The 25,347-nt window shown below is 54.3% G+C and overlaps 1 protein-coding gene across 1 annotated transcript; it reads left to right on the top strand.

The window, feature by feature from the left end:
* Positions 1-7,472: 7,472 nt before the first annotated feature.
* Positions 7,473-13,867, top strand: LOC139254502 (nuclear pore complex protein Nup85-like). Its single transcript, XM_070873718.1, has 5 exons — positions 7,473-7,608; positions 8,946-9,046; positions 10,658-10,809; positions 12,010-12,108; positions 13,613-13,867. The coding sequence occupies exons 1-5, from the start codon at positions 7,511-7,513 to the stop codon at positions 13,715-13,717; spliced, it is 555 nt and encodes a 184-aa protein (XP_070729819.1). The 5' UTR covers positions 7,473-7,510; the 3' UTR covers positions 13,718-13,867.
* The last annotated feature ends 11,480 nt before the right edge of the window (positions 13,868-25,347 follow it).

Consider the following 25,347-nt stretch of genomic DNA (forward strand, 5'->3'; position numbering starts at 1 on the left):
TCTTCCCTCCCTCTCTCGCTCTCTCTATTTCCCCTCCCTCTCACGCTCACTCTATCTCCCCTCCCTCTCTCGCTCTCTTTATCTCCCCTCCACCTCTCTCTATCTCCCCTCCCTCTCACGCTCTCTCTATCTCCCCTCCCTCTCTCGCTCTCTCTATCTCCCCCCCTTCTCACACTCTCTCTATCTCCCCTCCCTCTCACACTCTCTCTATCTCCCCTCACACTCTCTCTATATCCCCTCCCTCTCTCTCTCTCTCTATCTCCCCTCCCTCTCATGCACTCTATCTCCCCTCCCTCACTCGCTCTCTCTATCTCCCCTCTCTCTCACACTCTCTCTATCTCCCCTTCCTCTCTCTCTCTCTCTATCTCGCCTCCCTCTCACGCTCTCTATCTCGCCTCCCTCTCACACTCTCTCTATCTCCCCTCCCTCTCTCTCTATCTCCCCTCCCTCTCACGCTCTCTCTATCTCCCATCCCTCTCATGCTCTCTCTATCTCCCCTCCCTCTCTCGCTCTCTCTATCTCCCCTCCCTCTCACGCTCGCTCTATCTCCTCTCCCTCTCTCGCTCTCTTTATCTCCCCTCCCTCTCTCTCTATCTCCCTTCCCTCTCTCGCTCTCTCGATCTCGCCTTCCTCTCACGCTCACTCTATCTCCCCTCCCTCTCTCTCTATCTCCCCTCCCTCTCACGCTCTCTATCTCCCCTCCCTCTCTCGCTCTCTTTATCTCCCCTCCCCCTCTCTCAATCTCCCCTCCCTCTCTCGCTCTCTCGATCTCGCCTCCCTCTCACGCTCTCTCTATCTCCCCTCCCTCTCCCTCTCTATCTCCCCTCCCTCTCACGCTCTCTCTATCTCCCCTCCCTCTCACGCTCTCTCTATCTCCCCTCCCTCTCACGCTCTATCTCCCCTCCCTCTCCCTCTCTCTCTATCTCCCCTCGTTCTCCCTCTCTCTCTATCTCCCCTCGTTCTCCCTCTCTCTCTATCTCCCCTCGCTCTCCCTCTCTCTCTACCTCCCCTCCCTCACTCGCACTCTCTATCTCCCCTCCCTCTCACGCTCTCTCTATTTCCCCTCCCTCTCTCGCTCTCTATCTCCCCTGCCTCTCACGCTCTCTCTATCTCCCCTCCCTCTCTCGCTCTCTTTATCTCCCCTCCCCCCCTCTCTCTCTATCTCCCCTCCCTCTCAGGCTCTCTCTATCTCCCCTCCCTCTCTCGCTCTCTCTATCTCCTCTCGCTCTCTCTATCTCCCCTCCCTCTCTCTCTATCTCCCCTCCCTCGCTCTCTCTATCTCCCCTCCCTCTCTCTCTATCTCCCCTCCCCCTCTCTCTATTTCCCCTCCCTCTCACGCTCTCTCTATCTCCCCTCCCTCTCTCTCTCTCTCTCTCTCTATCTCCCCTCCCTCTCACGCTCTCTCTATCTCCCCTCCCTCTCCCTCTCTCTCCCCTCCCTCTCTCGCTCTCTCTATCTCCCCTCCCTCTCACGCTCTCTCTATCTCCCCTTCCTCTCACGCTCTCTCTATCTCCCCTCCCTCTCACACGCTCTCTATCTCCCCTCCCTCTCTCTCTCTCTCTATCTCCCCTCCCTCTCACGCTCTCTCTATCTCCCCTCCCTCTCTCGCTCTCTCTATCTCCCCTCCCTCTCTCGCTCCTATCCCTCTCTCGCTCTCTCGATTATCTCCCCTCCCTCTCACGCTCTCTCTAGCTCCCCTCCCTCTCTCGCACTCTCTATCTCCCCTCCCTCTCTCTCTATCTCCCGTCCCTCGCTCTCTCTATCTCCCCTCCCTCTCTCTCTATCTCCCCTCCCTCTCTCTCTATCTCCCCTCCCCCTCTCTCTATCTCCCCTCCCTCTCACGCTCCCTCTATCTCCCCTCCCTCTTTCTCTATCTCACCGTCCTCTCTCTCTCTCTCTCTCCCCTCCATCTCACGCTCTCTCTATCTCCCCTCCCTCTCACGCTCTCTCTTTCTCACCTCCCTCTTACACTCTCTCTATCTCCCCTCCCTCTCTCTCTCTCTCTCTCTCTATCTCCCCTCCCTCTCACGCTCTCTTTATCTGCCCTCCCTCTCACGCTCTCTCTATCTCCCCTCCCTCTCACGCTCTCTCTATCTCCTCTCCCTCTCTCGCTCTCTCTATCTCCCCTCCTTCTCTCTCTCTATCTCCCCTCCCTCTCTCTATCTCCCCTCCCTCTCACGCTCTCTCTATCTCCCCTCCCTCTCTCGCTCTCTTTATCTCCCCTCCCTCTCTCTCTATCTCCCTTCCCTCTCTCGCTCTCTCGATCTCCCCTCCCTCTCTCGCTCTCTCTATCTCCCCTCCCTCTCTCGCTCTCTCTATCTCCCCTCCCTCTCACGCTCTCTCTATCTCCCCTCCCTCTCACGCTCTCTCTATCTCCCCTCCCTCTCTCTCTCTCTATCTCCCCTCCCTCTCAGGCTCTCTCTATCTCCCCTCCCTCTCTCGCTCTCTCTATCTCCCCTCCCTCACGCTCTCTCTATCTCACCTCCCTCTCTCGCTCTCTTTATCTCCCCTCCCTCTCACGCTCTCTCTCTCTCCCCTCCCTCTCTCGCTCTCTCTATCTCCCCCCCTTCTCACGTTCTATCTATCTCCCCTCCCTCTCACACTCTCTCTATCTCCCCTCCCTCACTCTCTCTCTCTATTTCCCCTCCCTCTCACGCTCTCTATCTTCCCTCCCTCTCTCGCTCTCCCCTCCCTCTCTCGCTATTTCTATCTCCCCTCTCTCTCACACTCTCTCTATCTCCCCTTCCTCTCTCTCACGCTCTCTCTATCTCCCCTCCCTCTCACTCTCTCTCTATTTCGCCTCCCTCTCACGCTCTCTCTATCTCCCCTCCCTCTCTATCTCCCCTCCCTCTCTCACTCTCTCTATCTCCCCTCCCTCTCTCTCTATCTCCCCTCCCTCTCTCGCTCTATTTATCTCCCCTCCCTCTCTCTCTATCTCCCCTCCCTCGCTCTCTCTATCTCCCCTCCCTCTCTCTCTATCTCCCCTCCCTCTCACGCTCTCTCTATCTCCCCTCCCTCTCACTCTATCTCCCCTCCCTCTCTCTCTCTCTATCTCCCCTCCCTCTCCGGCTCTCTCTATCTTCCCTCCCTCTCTCGCTCTCTCTATTTCCCCTCCCTCTCACGCTCACTCTATCTCCCCTCCCTCTCTCGCTCTCTTTATCTCCCCTCCACCTCTCTCTCTCTATCTCCCCTCCCTCTCACGCTCTCTCTATCTCCCCTCCCTCTCTCGCTCTCTCTATCTCCCCCCCTTCTCACACTCTCTCTATCTCCACTCCCTCTCACACTCTCTCTATCTCCCCTCACACTCTCTCTATATCCCCTCCCTCTCTCTCTCTCTCTCTCTATCTCCCCTCCCTCTCATGCACTCTATCTCCCCTCCCTCACTCGCTCTCTCTATCTCCCCTCTCTCTCACACTCTCTCTATCTCCCCTTCCTCTCTCTCTCTCTCTATCTCGCCTCCCTCTCACGCTCTCTATCTCGCCTCCCTCTCACACTCTCTCTATCTCCCCTCCCTCTCTCTCTATCTCCCCTCCCTCTCACGCTCTCTCTATCTCCCATCCCTCTCATGCTCTCTCTATCTCCCCTCCCTCTCTCGCTCTCTCTATCTCCCCTCCCTCTCACGCTCGCTCTATCTCCTCTCCCTCTCTCGCTCTCTTTATCTCCCCTCCCTCTCTCTCTATCTCCCTTCCCTCTCTCGCTCTCTCGATCTCGCCTTCCTCTCACGCTCACTCTATCTCCCCTCCCTCTCTCTCTATCTCCCCTCCCTCTCACGCTCTCTATCTCCCCTCCCTCTCTCGCTCTCTTTATCTCCCCTCCCCCTCTCTCAATCTCCCCTCCCTCTCTCGCTCTCTCGATCTCGCCTCCCTCTCACGCTCTCTCTATCTCCCCTCCCTCTCCCTCTCTATCTCCCCTCCCTCTCACGCTCTCTCTATCTCCCCTCCCTCTCACGCTCTCTCTATCTCCCCTCCCTCTCACGCTCTATCTCCCCTCCCTCTCCCTCTCTCTCTATCTCCCCTCGTTCTCCCTCTCTCTCTATCTCCCCTCGTTCTCCCTCTCTCTCTATCTCCCCTCGCTCTCCCTCTCTCTCTACCTCCCCTCCCTCACTCGCTCTCTCTATCTCCCCTCCCTCTCACGCTCTCTCTATTTCCCCTCCCTCTCTCGCTCTCTATCTCCCCTGCCTCTCACGCTCTCTCTATCTCCCCTCCCTCTCTCGCTCTCTTTATCTCCCCTCCCCCCCTCTCTCTCTATCTCCCCTCCCTCTCAGGCTCTCTCTATCTCCCCTCCCTCTCTCGCTCTCTCTATCTCCTCTCGCTCTCTCTATCTCCCCTCCCTCGCTCTCTCTATCTCCCCTCCCTCTCTCTCTATCTCCCCTCCCCCTCTCTCTATTTCCCCTCCCTCTCACGCTCTCTCTATCTCCCCTCCCTCTCTCTCTCTCTCTCTCTCTATCTCCCCTCCCTCTCACGCTCTCTCTATCTCCCCTCCCTCTCCCTCTCTCTCGACCTCCCCTCCCTCTCTTGCTCTCTCTATCTACCCTCCCTCTCTCTCTATCTCCCCTCCCTCTCTCGCTCTCTCTATCTCCCCTCCCTCTCACGCTCTCTCTATCTCCCCTTCCTCTCACGCTCTCTCTATCTCCCCTCCCTCTCACACGCTCTCTATCTCCCCTCCCTCTCTCTCTCTCTCTATCTCCCCTCCCTCTCACGCTCTCTCTATCTCCCCTCCCTCTCTCGCTCTCTCTATCTCCCCTCCCTCTCTCGCTCCTATCCCTCTCTCGCTCTCTCTATCTCCCCTCCCTCTCTCGCTCTCTCTATCTCCCCTCCCTCTCACGCTCTCTCTATCTCCCCTCCCTCTCACGCTCTCTCTATCTCCCCTCCCTCTCACGCTCTCTCGATTATCTCCCCTCCCTCTCACGCTCTCTCTAGCTCCCCTCCCTCTCTCGCACTCTCTATCTCCCCTCCCTCTCTCTCTATCTCCCGTCCCTCGCTCTCTCTATCTCCCCTCCCTCTCTCTCTATCTCCCCTCCCTCTCTCTCTATCTCCCCTCCCCCTCTCTCTATCTCCCCTCCCTCTCACGCTCCCTCTATCTCCCTTCCCTCTTTCTCTATCTCACCGTCCTCTCTCTCTCTCTCTCTCCCCTCCATCTCACGCTCTCTCTATCTCCCCTCCCTCTCACGCTCTCTCTTTCTCACCTCCCTCTTACACTCTCTCTATCTCCCCTCCCTCTCTCTCTCTCTCTCTATCTCCCCTCCCTCTCACGCTCTCTTTATCTGCCCTCCCTCTCACGCTCTCTCTATCTCCCCTCCCTCTCACGCTCTCTCTATCTCCTCTCCCTCTCTCGCTCTCTCTATCTCCCCTCCTTCTCTCTCTCTATCTCCCCTCCCTCTCTCTATCTCCCCTCCCTCTCACGCTCTCTCTATCTCCCCTCCCTCTCTCGCTCTCTTTATCTCCCCTCCCTCTCTCTCTATCTCCCTTCCCTCTCTCGCTCTCTCGATCTCCCCTCCCTCTCTCGCTCTCTCTATCTCCCCTCCCTCTCTCGCTCTCTCTATCTCCCCTCCCTCTCACGCTCTCTCTATCTCCCCTCCCTCTCACGCTCTCTCTATCTCCCCTCCCTCTCACGCTCTCTCGATTATCTCCCCTCCCTCTCACGCTCTCTCTAGCTCCCCTCCCTCTCTCGCACTCTCTATCTCCCCTCCCTCTCTCTCTATCTCCCCTCCCTCGCTCTCTCTATCTCCCCTCCCTCTCTCTCTCTCTCTCTATCTCCCCTCCCTCTCTCGCTCCTATCCCTCTCTCGCTCTCTCTATCTCCCCTCCCTCTCTCGCTCTCTCTATCTCCCCTCCCTCTCACGCTCTCTCTATCTCCCCTCCCTCTCACGCTCTCTCTATCTCCCCTCCCTCTCTCTCTATCTCCCCTCCCTCTTTCTCTATCCCCCCTTTCTCCCTCTCTCTCTCTCTATCTCCCCTCCCTCTCACGCTCTCTCTAACTCCCCTCCCTCTCACGCGCTCTCTATCTCCCCTCCCTCTCTATCTCCCCTCCCTCTCACACTCTCTCTATCTCCCCTCCCTCTCTCTCTCTCTATCTCCCCTCCCTCTCTCTCTCTCTATCTCCCTTCCCTCTCTCTCTCTCTATCTCCCCTCCCTCTCACGCTCTCTCTAACACTCCTCCCTCTCACACTCTCTCTATCTTCCCTCCCTCTCTCTCTATCTCCCCTCCCTCTCGCTCTCTCTATCTCCCCTCCCTCTCGCTCTCTCTATCTCCCCTCCCTCTCACACTCTCTCTATTTCCCCTCCCTCTCTCTCTCTCTCTCTATCTCCCCTCCCTCTCGCTCTCTCTATCTCCCCTCCCTCTCTATCTCCTCTCCCTCTCTCACTCCTCTCCCTCTCTCGCTCTCTCTATCTCCCCTCCCTCTCACGCTCTCTCTATCTCCCCTCGCTCTCTCTATCTCCCCTCCCTCTCTCGCTCTCTTTATCTCCCCTCCCTCTCTCGCTCTCTTTATCTCCCCTCTCTCGCTCTCTCTATCTCCCCTCGCTCTCCCTCTATCTCCCCTCCCTCTCTCAAGCTCTCTATCTCGCCTCCCTCTCACGCTCTCTCTATCTCCCCTCCCTCTCACGCTCTCTCGATTATCTCCCCTCCCTCTCACGCTCTCACTATCTCCCCTCCCTCTCTCTCTATTTCCCCTCCCTCGCTCTCTCTATCTCCCCTCCCTCTCTCTCTATCTCCCCTCCCCCTCTCTCTATCTCCCCTCCCTCTCACGCTCCCTCTATCTCCCCTCCCTCTTTCTCTATCTCCCCGTCCTCTCTCACGCTCTCTCTATCTCCCCTCCCTCTCACGCTCTCTCTATCTCCCCTCCCTCTCACACTCTTTCTATCTCCCCTCCCTCTCACGCTCTCTCTATCTCCCCTCCCTCTCACGCTCTCTGTATCTCCCCTCCCTCTCTCTCTATCTTCCCTCCCTCTCTGTCTCCCCTCCCTCTCACGCTCTCTCTATCTCCCCTCCCTCTCTCTCTATCTCCCCTCCCTCTCACGCTCTCGATTATCTCCCCTCCCTCTCACGCTCTCTCTATCTCCCCTCCCTCTCTCTCTATCTCCCCTCCCTCTCTCGCTCTCTCTATCTCCCCTCCCTCTCTCCCGTTGCAATTTCCTGCTCCCATCTGCACTGTTTACTGTGACATCGAACTTGGTGTCGTCAGCAAACTTGGATATACAGCTCGCTGTTCCTTCTTCCAAGGCATTTATAAATATAGTGAAAGGCTGAGGCTCCAGTACAGAGCCCTGTGGGACAGCACTAGTCACATCCTGCCCATTGGGGAACATGCCCATTACCCCATCTCTCTGTCCCCTATCCCATTGCCTCTACTCTCTGTCTCCTACCCTCTAACCCATTATCCCAGTTTGTCTCCTGCCCCCTAACCATTCCCTATCCGTGTCAATAGTTGGCCTCCAATTCCGTGCGCTCGCTGTTAATGGCCTGTGTAATGTGTGTGTGGTCTTCCTGCAGTGAGGAGCGTCTGTAAGATCATGGCGATGAAAGCTATGCGCAACAACCGGCTGGGATCGGCGCTGTCCTGGAGTGTTCGAGCAAAAGACTCGTTTTTCGCAACTCTCATCTCTGACAGGTCCGTGAGTGTGAACCAGCGGGGGCCAGCCTTGTCCCACTCGCTTTCTCAATTTGTCCCCTCCTGAAGGCACCCGTGGGGCGGCCCCAGGCCCGCGGGGGGCGCCCCCCAGACCCGTGGGGGGGGGGCAGAACCGCGGGGGTAGCCTCCAGGCCCACGGGGCGGCCCCCAGATCCACGGGTACTCACCCGAGTAGCCCGAGATGGCAATTGTTGGTAGACTGTTAGACCGTGAGAGGCATCACAAAACTCGTTCCTCTGCTGTCCGATAGCCACAGGGTGCCAGAGGCAGACTGCTGATCTTCACTGCCACCCCTATGGGCACTGAGGTCAGTCACAGCACCCTAACCGTTACATGGAGCACTGTCCTTAAACGCTGGGACACTGGGAGGCAGCCCTATTCTTCATCTTTATCCTCGAGTTTGAAGTTACTGGAGCCTGCAGTGTCTAGATTTGGCAATTTTACATCTGGTTTTGGTGCGGGACTAAGATTATATAACTGAGGGAGGGTCCTGCTTTCTCATCATCATAGACGGTTCCTTGAAACGAGGATGACTTGCTTCCACACCAAAAAACGATGAGTTCACAGGTGTTTCAATGAAGGAGCTAATATTCCAGATCCTGAACTACATCCTGAAGGGTGGAAGATGCCTGTGCGTGGATTTTTTTAACATGTGGTGGCTGTTGCACACCAGCCACCACACGGGCTTGACAGAGCCAGGTCTTTGTCCAATGACAAGGGTTATCCGACGACTGGAGACCTGCTCTGCAAAGATGTGATGGAGGGTAAATTGGATATTGATCCTGTGAATTGTGCTGCTGGATATATGCACTCGGTGACGGTGAACCATTCCACCCAGGAATGCTGCGCTGAGTGATCTGGCTGGGCCCGGGCAGTGATGGGCAGTCTGCAGACGTAGATACTCGAACCCGCTTTGTTCACTGGCTATGTGTCTCACCCTCGGGAGCAGAGGGCCACTGACTCTCCAGTCCCTCATTTCTCTACAGTACAGTTTGTCAATTTTTGCTCAAAGTAAGGGAAATCGTTGTTGAGAGAATGGAACTCAGACCAGCATCAAACACTCCCAGGATCGCCACAGCACAGTGCCTTGCCTGATTCTCAGTGTGGTAGTGTGACATTTTACCCTGTTCCACATAAGCTGCCCTGTGCCCCCATCCTCCCCTTGAGATTGCCTGTTAGGGCAGTTTTGTGCCAAGGGCGTGTGCACTCGGCCTCCATTTAACATCGGGCTCCTGCAGCCAGCACAGAGAGTCCTGCTTGCTGCTGCACTGATTGCTCGGCTACACTGTTTATAAAGGCTTGTCTTTGTTTTGCAGGTTGCTGCAGGATTACTGTATTAAAGGAAGCTTCTCTGACTTTGACCTGATCAGCAACCTGGGATCGTCCATGCTGCTGAGTGACCGTCTGACCTTCCTTGGTAAGCAGACCAAATACTGAGTATCCCCCTAAAACCAGCCCTCCTTTCACTGTCGGGTCAGGTTTATCACAGCTGGCACTTGTGTCGCACTTCCTAGATCTTTGAAACATCGGAAACTGCCTCAGACAGACTGACTTTGTAGTGCATTAACTGAATGTAGGATTGACACAGAGCAGTGGGGAGAGAGTTGGGCAGAGGGATCAATTCGGGATTGACACAGGGCAGTGGGGAGAGAGCGGGGCAGTGGGATTAGTTCAGGATTTATTTAGCAAACGGCCAACACACTGGAGCAAGTGGTCTCCTGTGCTGTAAATCTCTTGTTTCTCAGTTTCAAATATACCGAGTCCCTCCGAATCCTCACTGTTAAACTGAAAAGTCATCCAGTCTCCCAGTTTGCGGGAAGGGGCGGGGATTTGGGAGCAGGGGAGTTGGAGCGGCTTACGGGAGGAGAAACAGAGATTGCGGGAGGGTGGTTTGGGGGAGGGGCCTTTGTGGAGGTGGGAAGAGGGATTAAGGGAGAAGGAGGTTTACGGGAGAGGGGTTTGTGATTGGGGGGGAGAAAGAGGGGTTTACGGGAGGGGGGTTTGTGGAGAGGGGGAAGAGGAATTTGTGGAGGGGTTTACGGGAGAGAGGATTGCGAGGGGGAAGGGGTTTACGGGAGAGGGGATTACGGGGGGGGTGGGTTTGTGGAGGGGTTTACTGGAGAGAGGATTGCGAGGGGGGAGGGTTTGGGGGAGAGGGGATCACGGGGGGTGGGGCGGGTTTGTGGAGGGGTTTACGGGAGAGAGGATTGCGGGGGGAGAGGGGTTTACGGGAGAGGGGATTACGAGGGGGAGGGCGGGTTTGTGGAGGGGTTTACGGGAGGGGATCAGGGTTGGTGGAGGACCCAGGCAGCTGAAGGCTGTGTCACCAATGATGGGATGAGAGGTTTGGGCAGGAGCTCAGGGAGTGCGGAGTGTTGGGGAGGCAGGGATGTGATGGGGCAACACCATGGAGGTGTTTGATGATCGGGATGAGAATTTTAAATTGCGTGCTTTAGGTTGCCAGCCAGTGTAGGTCAGGACGGGCAGTGTGCCGGCTGGGACTCTGGCAGCAGACCTTGCTGTATGGACGCTCCAGCTGGTCTGGGTCTGGGCCTATCCCAGTGTCTCGGTATCAGGACGCCATGGCTGGGGCTGGCTGCCTGGGGCTTGTTTCTGTAGAAGAGAAGACTGAGGGGTGCCCGAGAGTTCTTAAAGATTATGAAAGGCTTTGATATAATTGTAGAGAAGATGTTTCCACTTGTGAAGGAGACCAGAACTAGGGGCCATCAATATAAGACAGTCACTAATAAACCCAATGGGGAATTCAGGCAAAACCTCTTTACCCAGAGAACGGTGAGAATGTGGAACTTGCTGCCATAGGGCATGGTTGAGGCGAATAGTATCGATGCATTTAAGGGGAAGCTGGATAAACACATGAGGGAGAGAGGAATAGAAGGATGTGCTGATGGGGTGAGATGGAGAGGGGTGGGAGGCTGGTGTGGAGCATAAACCCCAACCTGTTGGGCTGAATGGCCTGTTCCTGTGCTGTATATGCGAGGCAGTATAATGTGTCATTTGCCGTTGACAGGGAAGTATTGTGAATTTCACAAGCTGTACGGGGAGACGCAGTTTGCGGAGGCAGCCAAGCTCCTTCTCTCGCTGATGACGGCCCGCATCGCTCCGCGTTCCTTCTGGATGACCCTGCTGCTGGACTCTCTCCCCCTCATGGAGCAGAAGGAGGTTTGAGCACTGCGTGATGTTGGAATGTTTCACTGACAAGTTAATTCTCTGATACCCAGGACAGATCAGTCGGGACCAAGGGATGGGCTTCACCCAATCACAAACCACCCCATCTTAGATTGGCTGTTGAGGGCAGGGGGTACATACCAACAAGGCTGGACAGAGTTGCCCAGCGGTACTCAGCCCGGGGTAGTTTGTGGGTGTCGTTGAGAGCCTGGGAGAAGGGGCTGGAGAATCTTAACCTGGAGATTGCACGTAGTAGGTATGATTGGCCATTGGGGTGGGGCGGGGGGGGGGGTTCTACACATGATTCTCATCTCACACTGTGAGGTTGACTCTTATTGCCCTCAGGGTAACTAATACTGCCTCATCAGTGTCACACTAATCCCAAGAACATTTTTAATGTGTTTGGGACGGTATCTACCTGCTCTGGGGAAGTGTAGAGGGAGCTTTACTCTGTATCTAACCCCATGCTCTACTTGCCCTGGGGGTGTTTGATGGGACAGTGTAGAGGGAGCTTTACTCTGTATCTAACCCCATGCTCTACTTGCCCTGGGGGTGTTTGATGGGACAGTGTAGAGGGAGCTTTACTCTGTATCTAACCCCGTGCTCTACTTGCCCTGGGAGTGTTTGATGGGACAGTGTAGAGGGAGCTTTACTCTGTATCTAACCCATGCTGCACTTGCCCTGGGAGTGTTTGATGGGACAGTGTAGAGGGAGCTTTACTCTGTATCTAACCCCGTGCTGTACTTGCCCTGGGAGTGTTTGATGGGACAGTGTAGAGGGAACTTTACTCTGTATCTAACCCGTGCTGTACCTGCCCTGGGGGTGTTTGATGTTGGTGTAATGGGTCCCTTTCTCTGCAGTGAGATCCTTCACATTGATGAGGTAAGAGAAAGCCGGAGATGTGGTATTGATGTAAAGTTACTTCATGCTTTGATTACTTGATTTGCTGTTGGCAGTAATGCACTGGGCTCCGCGAGGATTATTGACTGATGCTGTTGCGATTCTGATCTCCGCGGCTGGGATTATAAGCACTGAGTTGTGCTGCTGCAGGGGGAGCGGGTGTGGGGACTCTCAGCGTGCCATTGTGGGATGGGTAACATGAGCTGGAGACCTGGCTCCCAGGGTGAGGTGCTGTTTGGTGTGTTCTGTACCACCAGCCCGTTTGCTGACTGCTGCTTGCTTTCTCCTGGTCAGGTGATCTTCTCCACAGAGCAGACGTACGTTCTCATGCACTGTCTGGAGGATGTGACGACGGGAGAGGCCGAGAGTGACAGCGAGACCAGAGCTGTGGGGGTAAGCGGTGACTCCGTTACATCTGTGTCCCTGCGGCTAATAGCCCGTCTGCAATGGAGGCGTCACTGAGTGAATCCTGCCATTCAGCCCCTCCAGCCTGTTCTACCACCCTTTCAGGCAGTGAGTTCCAGACCCCCACAACCCTCTGGGTGTTGAAATTTCCCCTCAAATCTCCTCTAAACCTCCTACCAATTACTTTAAATTTATGCCCCCTGTTTGTTAACCCCTCTGCTAAGGGAAATAGGTCCTATCTATTCTATCTATCTCCAGTTGGACAGTTTCTTAATCGATGAGGGAATAAGGGGTTATGGGGAGCGGGCAGGGAAGTGGACCTGAGTCCATGATCTGATCAGCCATGATCGTATTAAATGGCGGAGCAGGCTCGAGGGGCTTTATGGCCTTCTCCTGATCCTATTTTTTTATGTATTATCCAGGCCCCTCATAATTTTATACACCCCAATAAGGTCTCCCCTCAGCCTCCTCTGTTCCAAAGAAAACAAATCCAGCCTATCCAATCTTTCCTCATAACTAAAATTCTCCAGTCCGGGCAACATCCTCGTAAATCTCCTCTGTACCCTCTCCAGTGCAATCACATCTTTCCTTTAATGTGGTGACCAGATCTGCACGCAGTACTCTAGCTGTGGCCTAACTTACTGTTTTATAAAGTTCAAGCATAACCTCCCTGCTCTTGTATTCTATGCCTCGGCTAATAAAGGCAAGCATTCCGTATGCCTTCTTAACCACTGTATCCACCTGACCTACTTTCAGGGATCTGTGGACCTGCACTCCAAGGTCCCTTTGTTCCTCTACACTTCTCAGTGCCCTACCATTTAATGTGTATTCCCTTTCTTTGTTATCCCTCCCCAAATGCATTACCTGACACTTCTCCGGACTGAATTCCATTTGCCACTGATCTGCCCACCTGACCAGTTCATTGATATCTTCTTGCAGTCTACAGCTTTCTTCTTCATTATCAACCACACAGCTGATTTTAGTATCGTCTGCAAACTTCTTAATCATACCCCTTACATTCAAGTTTAGATCATTGATGTATACCACAAAAAGCAAGGGACCTAGTACTGAGCCCTGCAGAACCCCACTGGAAACAGCCTTCCAGTCACAAAAACATCCATCAACCATTACCCTTTGAGCCAATTTTGGATCCAACTTGCCACTTTGCCCTGGATCCCATGGACTTTTACTTTCGTGACCAGTCTGCCATGTGGGACCTTATCAAAAACCTTGCTAAAATCCATATACACTACATCAAACGCATCTTACCGTGGACAGTTATTAATCGGCAGGCTATTCACCAATGGAGGGCATCACAGGACACCGTCCTGTCCTCGGCCAATATCTCCCCTTTCCGGGGGTGAGGGCGGGGTGGATTTACTGCACAGTGATTGGAGTGGAGCCCTGGCTATAGTGACGCTGAGGTTAATTGTGGCCTATTGCTGTGACCTCCCCCGCTGATGATTTGAGTTATTGTCTTGCTCTGTTCCAGGGTGAGGACGAGGTGGAGACAACCAAACTTGGCCTCCTCCGATTGGCTTTCACTCGCAATCTGGCAAAAGCCATCGTTCAAGAAGGGACACGACATGGATCCTGAAACTGGGCTGGAATGGGTACTGGAGCACGTGCAGTGCTAGCCTGGGCTACTATCAATGTGCACTTCTAGCCCGGGCCTGTAAATAAATGTTTTTTTCATGATTTTGAATTCTGTGCAGAAATTGCAAATTAAAATGTTTTTGTACACAAAGGTATTGGTCATTCTGGTTTGCTCTCGCTCGCTGTAGGCTGAAGCGCAGCTTGTAAGCTGCTCCGTTATAACCCCCTGTTTCTGTCAATGTCCTAAGGTGCTGACTCGCCGGGGAGTGGGGAACACCGGCAGACCCTCAGTACCTGAGCCGACAGCCATTTCTTGCTGCGTGGCCGGACAGGCTGGCGGTAAGTACAGGCGGGCTCCTAGGGCCTGCAGTAGTGAGCCCATCGTTAGCTAGCCTGAGATTAAAGAACTGCAGCAACCAGACATTTAAGCCGAAGAACACTCGGACTGTTGAAGCTGCTTTACCAGCGGCTGTGGGGCCCGTGCCTGGTCCTACAGCTGGGGAATGTGCGTGTTCCGACTGCTCAGCCCAACCTGGCCCCAGCTATAGCTAGCGGTGCATTCTACACGGCCGCCTGGGGGCTCAGCTGTGCTCCACTCTGGGCCCCGGGATATCGAGCTCACTGCACTTTCCCCTCCGCTGCACCATCTCTGTTCTCACACCATGCTGGATCAGGGCCTCTGTCCCAGTGGTTGGGGGGGGGGGGGTCTGGGCTCTGTCCCAGTGGTTGGGATGGGGGGCAGGGTGGGCTCTGCCAGTGGTGGTGGGGGGGGGGAAGGGGGGGTCTGTCCCAGTGTTGGGTCTGGGCTCTGTCCCTGGGGGAGGGGGGGAGGGCAGGGTGGGCTCTGTCCCAGTGTGTGTGTGTGGGGGGGGGTGGTCTGGGCTCTGTCCCAGTGGTTGGGGGGGGGGGGGGGTGGATTTGTCCCAGTGTTGAGTCTGGGCTCTGTCCCTGGGGGCGGGGGTGTTGGGGCAGGGTGGGCTCTGTCCCAGTATGGGGGAGGGGGGGGGGGTCTGGGCTCCGGTTTGTACTGGTCCCACCTCCCCCAGAACCGGTTCCAATATCCCAGGAATTTGAATCCCTCCCCTTTGCACCATTCCTCAAGCCACATATTCATCTGAATTATCCTGCTGTTCCTACTCTGACTAGCATGTGGCACTGGTAGCAATCCTAAGATAGTACTATCTTTGAGGTCCTATTTTTAAATTTAACTCCTAGCCCCCTAATTTCAGCTTGTAGGACCTCATTCCGTTTTTTTACCTATATCGTTGGTACCTATCTGTAGCACGACAGCTGTCTGTTGTCTGTTCACCCTCCCCCTCCAGAATGCCCTGCAGCCGCTCCGAGACATCCTTGACCCTTGCACCAGGAATGCAACCTCCAATCCTGGAGTCTTGTTTGCAGCCGTAGAAACGCCTATCTATTCCCCTTACACTAGAATCCCCTATCACTATAGCTCTCCCACTCTTTTTCCTGCCCTCCTGTGCAGCAGAGCCACCCCGGTGCCATGAACTTGGCTGCTGCTGCCTTCCCCTGATGAGCCACCTCCCTCAACAGTATCCAAAATGGAAATCTGTTTTGGAGGGAGGTGACTGCAGGGGACCCCTGCACCAACTTCCTTCCCCTGCTCTTCTTGATGGTCACCCATTCCCTAACCTTTACCTACAGTGTGACCAATCCACTAAACATGCTATCCATGATGTCCTCAGCATCGCGGATGCTCCAGAGTGAATCCATGCGCAGCTCCAGTGCCACAATGCGGTCTGACAGGAGCTGCAGCTGGACACACTTCCCGCGTCCTGACTTCCCACATAGCACAGGAGGAGCATGACACGGCTCTGGGCTCTCCTGCCATGACTTAACCCTTAGATTAACTTAATTTGGCAACAATGCGAAAGGTTTCCTACTGATAAGAAAAGAAAAGGAAAAAATACTCACCAATCACTTACCTGCTTGGCTGTGATGTCACACTTCGATTTCTTTTTACTTCTATTTTGCTTTTTGTCCCTGCACCAGCTGGCCTCCTCCGACTGCCGCTGGCCTTTTATAGGGATCTCATAGAAACATACAAGATTCTGACAGGACGGGACAGGTTAGATGCGGGTAGATTGTTCCCGATGTTGGGGAGGTCCAGAACCAGGGGACACAGTCTTAGGATAAGGGGTAGGCCATTTAGGACTGAGATGAGGAGAAACTTCTTCACTCAGAGAGTTGTTAACCTGTGTAATTCCCTGCCGCAGAGAGTTGTTGATGCCAGTTCATTGGATATATTGAAGAGGGAGTTAGATATGGCCCTTACGGTTAAGGGGATCAAGGGGTATGGAGAGAAAGCAGGAAAGGGGTACTGAGGGAATTATCAGCCATGATCTTATTGAATGGTGGTGCAGGCACGAAGGGCCGAATGGCCTACTCATGCACCTATTTTCTGTTTCTATGTTTCCCGAGTCGCTGGGATCCCAGGCCCAGCATCCACAACAGTCAGAGAGCAGCAGCAGCTGGACACAGGGCCGGAGTGACCACCGCAGGTGGTATGGGGGCCGGAGAGACCACCACAGGCGGTATGGGGGCCGGAGAGACCACCACAGGCTGTGTAAGGGCCGGAGTCTGTGGAGGGACTTAGTGTTTAGCCATGAGGGTCCAGCCATCATGGTGTGGGCTGGTTTGATTGATCAGCTGGTCTTTTCCTGCCATTAGTTTATTATGTTTGTAAATACTCCCAGGGCAGGTACAGCACGGGTTAGGTACAGAGTAAAGCTCCATTTTATTGTGTGAAGAAGTGCTGCCTGACATCGCCCCTGAACAGCTTGGCTCTAATTTTAAGGTGACACCTGCTTGTTTTGGTCTCCCACCAGAGGAAATAGTTTCTCTCTATCTACACTGTCAAATTCTTTAATCTTTAAAGTAATGAAACACCTCAGTTAGATCACCATTTAATCTTCTATATTTAAGGGAACAGAAGTTGGGTCTGTGTAATTTAACCCTTTAGCCCCGGTATCATTCTGGAGAATCGGGGGCCCAGGACTGAGCGCAGTGGCCGAGGGGCAGGGCCCAGGATTGAGCAGTGTCCGAGGGGCGGGGCCCAGGACTGAGCAGTGACCGAGGGGCGGGGCCCAGGACTGAGCCCTGTGTCCCCGAGGGGCGGGGCCCAGGACTGAGCAGTGACCGAGGGGCGGGGCCCAGGACTGAGCCCTGTGTCCCCGAGGGGCGGGGCCCAGGACTGAGCAGTGTCCGAGGGGCGGGGCCCAGGACTGAGCAGTGTCCGAGGGGCGGGGCCCAGGACTGAGCCCTGTGTCCCCGAGGGGCGGGGCCCAGGACTGAGCAGTGTCCGAGGGGCGGGGCCCCGTGTCCGCGAGGGGCGGGGCCCAGGACTGAGCAGGTCCGAGGGGCGGGGCCCAGGACTGAGCAGTGACCGAAGGGCGGGGCCCAGGACTGAGCAGTGTCCGAGGGGCGGGGCCCAGGACTGAGCAGTGTCCCCGAGGGGCGGGGCCCCGTGTGTCCGAGAGGCGGGGCCCAGGACTGAGCGCAGTGTCCCCCGAGGAGTGGGGCCCAGGACTGAGCGCAGTGTCCGACGGACGGTCCCAGGACTGAGCGCAGTGTCCGAGGGGCTGGGCCCCGTGTCCCCGAGGGGCGGGGCCCAGGACTGAGCGCAGTGTCCCCCGAGGGGTGGGGCGCAGGACTGGACGCAGTGTCCGACGGACGGTCCCAGGACTGAGCGCAGTGTCCGAGGGGCTGGGCCCCGTGTCCCCGAGGGGCGGGGCCCAGGACTGAGCGCAGTGTCCCCCGAGGGGTGGGGCCCAGGACTGGACGCAGTGTCCGAGGGGTGGGGCCCAGGACTGAGCGCAGTGTCCCCCGAGGGGTGGGGCCCAGGACTGGACGCAGTGTCCGAGGGGTGGGGCCCAGGACTGAGCGCAGTGTCCCCCGAGGGGCGGGGCCCAGGACTGGACGCAGTGTCCGAGGGGTGGGGCCCAGGACTGAGCGCAGTGTCCCCCGAGGAGTGGGGCCCAGGAAGGGGTGGGGCCCAGGACTGAGCGCAGTGTCCCAGGAGGAGTGGGGCCCAGGACTGAGCGCAGTGTCCCCCGAGGAGTGGGGCCCAGGACTGAGCGCAGTGTCCCAGGAGAAGTGGGGCCCAGGACTGAGCGCAGTGTCCCAGGAGAAGTGGGGCCCAGGACTGAGCGCAGTGTCCCCCGAGGAGTGGGGCCCAGGACTGGACGCAGTGTCCGAGGGGCGGGCTCAGGACTGAGCGCAGTGTCCGAGGGGCGGGCTCAGGACTGAGCGCAGTGTCCCCCGAGGGGCGGGGCCCAGGACTGGACGCAGTGTCCGAGGGGTGGGGCCCAGGACTGAGCGCAGTGTCCCCCGAGGAGTGGGGCCCAGGACTGGACGCAGTGTCCCCCGAGGAGTGGGACCCAGGACTGGACGCAGTGTCCGAGGGGCGGGCTCAGGACTGAGCGCAGTGTCCCCCGAGGGGTGGGGCCCAGGACTGGACGCAGTGTCCGAGGGGCGGGCTCAGGACTGAGCGCAGTGTCCCCCGAGGAGTGGGGCCCAGGACTGAGCGCAGTGTCCCCCGAGGGGTGAGGCCCAGGACTGGACGCAGTGTCCGAGGGGCGGGGCAGGACTGAGCGCAGTGTCCGGGTGAGGTCTGACCAAGGCCGATGTATCTTCCCCCAGGGGCGGGGCCCAGGACTGAACGCACTGTTCTGGATTTGGGTCTAACCAGAGCTTTATATAACTTCCGCCCATGTGTATTTCAGCCCCCGAGAGATAAAGGACAACATTCCATTGGCCTTTATAATTATTTTTTGTTCCTGTCCATTAGCTTTTAGTGATTTCTGTGCTTGGACCCTGAAATCTCTCTGCTCCCCCACACTTCCTCGTTTCTCACCATGTAGAAAATACTCTGATCCATCTTGGGTCCAAATTGAACTCCATCTGCCACAGTTTTGCCCACTCACTGAATCTGTCAATCTCCCGTTGCAACTGTCTGCTCCCATCTGCACTGTTTACTGTGACACCGAACTTGGCGTCATCAGCAAACTTGAATATACAGCTCGCTGTTCCTTCATCCAAGGCATTTATAAATATAGTGAAAAGCTGAGGCCCCAGTACAGAGCCCTAGAGGACAGCACTAGTCACATCCTGCCCATTGGGGAACATGCCCATTACCCCATCTCTCTGTCCCCTACTCCCTAACCCCATCTCTCTGACTCCTGCCCCCTAACCCATTCCCTACCCGTGTCAATAGGTGGCCTTCCATTCCATGCGCACTCATTGTTGTTAACAGTCTCTTGTATGAAACTTTGTCGAATGCCTTCTGGAAGTTCATATGAACAACATCCTTAGACTGGGAGGTTCCAGAAATCAGAACGATACTTGTAAGATAAATTTTATTTATTTAAATCGTGCAAACACAGCTTAAATATTTACAAGTTGCAATGTTTAAATTGCGATTTGGAGCAGAGAACGCACTGGACACAGAGCGACACGCTGAAGAATAAAATCTCTCTTTGACTCTCATCAATAAATACATTATACAAAGCAGCGGCTACAACACAGGACGGTACATCGGAATCGAACAAATGCTGTGCAAATCTGGCGGCTTGTACCGGGTGCCTCACTCTGGGCGTGGGAGTGAATGGGAAAGGGGAGATTGAAGCACCAATATTCACAGTTAGACCACTCCCTGAACATCACCAAAATGCTGGGCTCCAGGGTGGCAGACAACACAAGCCACCTTGTGAGGAAGAGACTGAATACTGGAGATACATGGCAGGTGGGCGAATGTCTGCCCACAGCAGCACCTCTGGGCACCGAGACAGCAGTGAGAGACATTCAGCTACCCAGAGTCAAAGCACTGAATAGAGGAGAGGACAGAATGCATGGTGTCTAACCCGGGGGAAGGGGCAGTGGGATCAATCTGAATCGATTCGCGGTAAATAGATCGCAAGAATTAATACTGCAGCTTTATAAAAATGATAAAAAGCTGCATGAGGTGGTGCATTAGCACAAATGTATTGAGCGATCTACCGACACACACAGCTGGGCAGTGGGAAGCTGTGAGAGAATGGATCAGTTCCGACAGTGTCCTGCTCCACACAGGTTCGGGTCTGCCTCCTGCTGACTGGTTCACTGTTGCAGCCCCGGGACAGGCTGCAACCTCAAGGGGGGGGGGGGGGCGGGGGAAGAGGGGCAGCCCCGTCCTTGAAGCAACAGCCAATCACACAGCAGGATGCCTGGGCACAGATCTGATAGCCAATCACACAGCAGGATGCCTGGGGTGCAGACCCAACAGCCAATCACACAGCAGGAATCCCGCGATGCAGACCCGGCAGCCAATCACACAGCAGGACACCTGGAGTGCAGACCCGGCAGCCAATCACACAGCAGAACGCCTGGGGTGCAGACCCGACAGCCAATCACACAGCAGGATGCCTGGGGTGCAGACACAACAGCCAATCACAATGCAGGACGCCTGGGGTGCAGACCCGACAGCCAATCACACAGCAGGACGCCAGCGTGCAAAGCCTCGCCCTCACCGCTGAGCAAGGGAAATGAAGAGCAACAGTGAAAATTAAAAAGCTTCATTTAGCGATATTCGTTTGAGGAAGATGATGATTTTTGAAAGGTTTGGGGTGACCACTGGATTGCGATGGTGAACAAACTGCAGGCAGAGCTCAGCAATATTCAGGTGAAACCTTTGGGAGACCAGCAAAGAGGAAAGAGATTCTAACAGGAAGGAAAGCAGGGACCAGGGGTGATGTTTTCTGATCGCTATAGGTGAAGGTGTGGCGATGGCGGGGTTTGAACAGGAGCTGTAAGTTGACGGGCTCCTGCCCCGATCCCTGGCCGGTCCCCTACAGCACCAGCTCTTGCTCGGGATGATGAACACTGCTGCAATCCCAAACCTGCAAACCAGGTGTACAGCCATGGCAGCCCTGCTGCTTTGTGTCGCTGCACTGCTAGCGCTGCGCTCCTCTCCTGCAGGCTCGCACTCCTCACTGGGGACGATGGGGGCTCCTCTCCATTGAGGAGACCAAACACAGATTGGGCGAGCACTTCGCGGAACACCTCCGTTCAGTCCACAAGCTTGACCCTGGGCTTCTGGTTGCTTGTCATTTTAATTCTCCGTTCCACTCCCACTCTGACCTCAATCTCCTGCACTTTTCTAATGAAGCTCAATGGAAGCTCGAGGAACAGCACCTCATCTTTCGATTGGGCACTTAATAGACGTCCAGACTCAATATTGAGTGCAATAACTTCAGATGATAACCACTGCTCACATGTTTTCAGACAGCAGTTGCTTGTAATGATTCTGCTTCTGTCATTTTCAGCTCCTCGAGATCTCTGCGCCCATCTTTTCTTTCTTGTCCCATTACCTTGCACCACCATCCCTTTTGTCATTTAATCTCTCCTGCCTTCCACCCTATCACAGACCTTCCCTTTTGTTCTCTCCTCCCCTCCCCGCTTTCCGGGCCTCTGTACTTGCTTAAAAACTGTTAAATCTGTAACATTCACTTTCTAATGAAAGGCCATCGACCTGAAACGTTAACTCTGTTTCTCTCTCCACAGATGCTGCCTGACCTGCTGAGGGTTTCCAGCATTTTCTCTTTGGATTTCACAGTCCCGTGGGTGCTGCTCGACCTTTGGGGCCTCACCCAAGGCAGTGATTATCAGCACTGACCACAGGGGGCAGCAAAACTTACCGTCCTCACCCAGCGTCCAGACGCCCACACTTCCAGCAGCAGTCAGTGGGTGGCGATCAGGAGCACGGAGAATTGTGTCCAGTGAACTCACCGAGACCCAGGGATCCGACCTGGTGTGTACCGTTCAGCCAGTAACGACGTGAACTCTGTGCGTGATCGGTGCAGCACTAGTTAACCCTTTCACAACTGCAGGGTTGGTGCGAGGAGCCTGCCGACGATGGGGTGGAGTTGGAGTGGTTTCGAGTACAGACAGTGTCGCCCCCTTTGGCTGTGCAACAGAATGAAGAAGGCAGAGGCCAGACCCAGAGCCTTGCTACAGACCCCCACCGTGCAGTTTCTTCCTTCATCACTTCAAGCAGAACAGATGGCACAGTGCTTCAGTGCGGCGGCCCGTGTCCTGGAACACGGCGAGGTGGGTGGTGAACTGGCAGGCTGGCACTGGCAGTGGACGGTCAGAGACTTCCCCATCTCTCGGCCGGGGGGAACTGCTCCACCTCAGCCTGCTCCGAGCAGCACTGCTGTCCCACTGTAAAAGTCAACTTGTACCTCAGTCTGACCTTCTCCTGCACACAAACACAAAGGACCAAGGGGAATATAGAATTAGGAGCAGGATTAGACCACTTGGCCCCTTGAGCCTGCACCACCATTCAAGGAGTTCAAGGCTGATCTTCGACCTCAACTCCACTTTCCCGCCCTATCCCTTGATTCCCTTAATATCCAAAAATCTATCGATCTCTGTTTTGAGTATACTCAAAGACTGAGCCTCCATAGCCCTCCGGGGTAGAGAATACCAAAGATTCACCACCCTCTGAGTGAAGAAGTTTCTCCTCATCTCAGTCCTAAATGGCTGACCCCTTATCCTGAGACTGTGACCCCTGGTTCTAGACTTCCCAGTCCGGGGAAACATACTCCCTGCATCTACCCTGTCAAGCCCTGTAAGAATTGCATATGTTTCAATGAGATCACCTCTGATTATTCCAAACTCTAGAGAATATAGGCCTAGTCTACTCATAGGACAATCTTCCCATCCCAGGAATCAGTCTGGTAAACCTTCGTTGCACTCCCTCTATGGCAAGTATATCCTTCATTAGGTAAGGAGACCAAAACTGTACACAATACTCCAGGTGTGGTCCCACCAGGGCCCTGTATAATTTCAGTAAGATGTCTTTTATACTCAAATCCTCGTAATAAAGGCCAACATACCATTTGCTTTCTTAATCACTTGCTGTACCTGCATGTTAACTTTCAGTGATTTGTGTACAAGGACACCCAGGTTCCTCTGAACACCAACATTTCCCAATCTCTCACCGTTTAAAAAATACTCTGCTTTTCTATTTTTTCTACTAAAGTGAATAACTTCACATTTCTCCACATTAAATTCCATTTGCCATGTACTTGCCCACTCACTTACCCTGTCTATATCCCCTTGAAGTCTCTTTGCATCCTCCTCACAAAGAAGAGGGGTGATTGCAATCAGGGAGGAGGAGTGTGAAATATTAGATGAAATAAACATAGTGAGAGGGGAAGTATTAAGGAGTATAGCAGCTTTGAAGTGGATAAATCCCTAGGCCCAGATGAAATGCATCCCAGGCTGTTAAGAGAAGCAAAAGAGGAAATAGCAGAGGCACTGACCATCATTTTTCAATTCTCTCTGGCTGCAGGTGTGGTATTGGAGGACTGCCAATGTTGTACCTTTGTTTAAAAAGGGAGAAAGGGATAGACCGCGTAATTACAGGCCAGTCAGCCTAACCTCAGTGGTGGGAAAGTTATTGGAAGAAATTCTGAGGGACAGGATAAATCTTCATTTAGAAAGACATGGATCAATCAAGGACAGTCAGCATGGATTTGTTAAGGGAAGGTTGTGTCTGAATTTTTTGAAGAGTTAACTAGGGGCGAAGGGGGCAGTATGTTTGATATAGTGTATATGGACTGTGGTAAGGCTTTTGATAAGGTCCCACAGGCGGACTGGTCACGAAAGTAAAAGCCCATGGGATCCAGGGCAAAGTGGCAAGTTGGAACCAAAATTGGCTCAGAGGCAGGAAGCAAAGGGTAATGGTTGATGGGTGTTTTTGTGACTGGAAGGATGTTTCCAGTGGGGTTCCGCAGGGCTCAGTGCTGGGTCCCTTGCTTTTGTGGTATATATCAATGATTTAGACTTGAATGTAGGGGGTATGATTAAGAAGTTTGCAGATGATACTAAAATCAGCTGTGTGGTTGATAATGAAGAAGAAAGCTGCGGACTGCAGGAAGATATCGATGAACTGGTCAGGAGGGCAGAACAGTAGCAAATGGCATTCAATCCGGAGAAGTGTGAGGTAATGCATTTGGGGAGGGCTAACAAGGTAAGGGAATACACATTAAATGGTAGGACACTGAGAAGTGTAGAGGAACAGAGGGACCTTGGAGTGCATGTCCACAGATCCCTGAAGGTAGCAGGCCAGGTAGATAAGGTGGTTAAGAAGGCATATGGAATACTTGTCTTTATTAGCCAAGGTATAGAATACAGGAGCAGGGAGGTTATGCTTGAACTGTATAAAACAATATTTAGGCCACAGCTAGAGTACTGCGTGCAGATCTGGTCACTACATTAAAGGAAAGATGTGATTACACTGGAGAGGGTACAGAGGAGATTTCCGAGGATGTTGCCTGGACTGGAGAATTTTAGCTATGAGAAAACATTGGATAGGCTGGATTTGTTTTCTTTGAAACAGAGGAGGCTGAGGGGAGACCTAATTGAGGTGTATAAAATTGAGGGGCCTGGATAGAGCAGATAGGAAGGACCTGTTTCCCTTGGCAGAGGGGGCATAGATTTAAAGTAATTGGGGGAGGAGATACGAGGGGAAATGTCTTCACCCAGAAGGTGCCAGGGGGTGGGGGAGGGAGAGAGGGGGGTGGGGGTCTGGAACTCATTCCCCGAAAGGGTGGTAGAGGCAGAAACCCTCACCACATTTAAAAAGTACTTGGATGTGCACCTGAAGTGCCGTAACCTACAGGGCTACGGACCGAGAGCTGGAAAGTGGGATTAGGCTGGCTCTTTGTCGGCCAGCGCGGACACGATGGGCTGAAATGGCCTCGTTCCGATGATGCTGTAAATTTCTATGATTCCTCACAACTTACATTCCCGCCTAGCTTTGCATCGTCAGCAAACTTGGATATATTACATCTGGTCCCTTCATCCAAATCATTGATATAGATTGTGAATAGACGCCCTTCGGCTGGGGGAGGGACGCTCTTGCGCTGGGGTAAGGGACACTCTTGCGCTAGGGTAAGGGACACCGCCTGGCACTTGGTGGCTTTTGGGGCGATCTATCCTCTGTGGCTTCTGAAGTCAAAATGGAACTTTGCCAAAGTCAGTCAGAACTTGGGCTGGGCAGTTCCAAGTACACACTCCACAGAAAATTCAGGTCTGGCTTATCCTCCAAAGGGGACCAATCAACATGTGCAGTGAAATTGGAGAGCCAGAGACAAGGGCAGTACAAATAAATGCTTCCGTTAATTAATGCATGCGTCTATTTGTACTAACTGAACTGCAGCTGTTCCTCTGATTGGTTCTCCATTATCACATGACCTATTGCCGATTGGTCCCCTGGGAGGATAAGCCGCACCCTGAAGTGTCTCTGGAATGTGTAAATCGAATCTCCTGGCCGAACACTGCCCATTGGAACATGATCCAATTGGACTTCAGAAGTTAGAAAGGCCACACCCCTCCCCCAGCCCAAGTGCCTTACCCCGGCGCAAACGCATGACTTTACCCCGCCCCCCCTCAGATGGGGCAGTGTGTACAGATTGTTAGCAGATTTTTTGTGAATAGTGACAGTGTCGTGATCTCTGGATATCATCCACTCCAACGATGTCCCATGTAGGGGGCTGTAAGATTGTGATCAGTCTTCCCCGAGTTCCCCCTCTCCCCTCCATTCCCCATCCCTGTGCCTCTCTC

Source organism: Pristiophorus japonicus, unplaced genomic scaffold (genome assembly GCF_044704955.1).
Source record: "Pristiophorus japonicus isolate sPriJap1 unplaced genomic scaffold, sPriJap1.hap1 HAP1_SCAFFOLD_556, whole genome shotgun sequence".
NCBI classification, from domain to species: Eukaryota; Metazoa; Chordata; class Chondrichthyes; family Pristiophoridae; genus Pristiophorus; species Pristiophorus japonicus.

What these genes read in the sequence shown, in the direction of transcription:
- LOC139254502 (XM_070873718.1), top strand. Translation starts at nt 7,511, where the DNA reads ATGGCGATGAAAGCTATGCGCAACAACCGGCTGGGATCGGCGCTGTCC. An exon ending in TGACCGTCTGACCTTCCTTG is followed by an intron (nt 9,047 to 10,657) that starts GTAAGCAGACCA and finishes TGCCGTTGACAG; the next exon opens with GGAAGTATTGTGAATTTCAC. An exon ending in CCCTCATGGAGCAGAAGGAG is followed by an intron (nt 10,810 to 12,009) that starts GTTTGAGCACTG and finishes TCTCCTGGTCAG; the next exon opens with GTGATCTTCTCCACAGAGCA.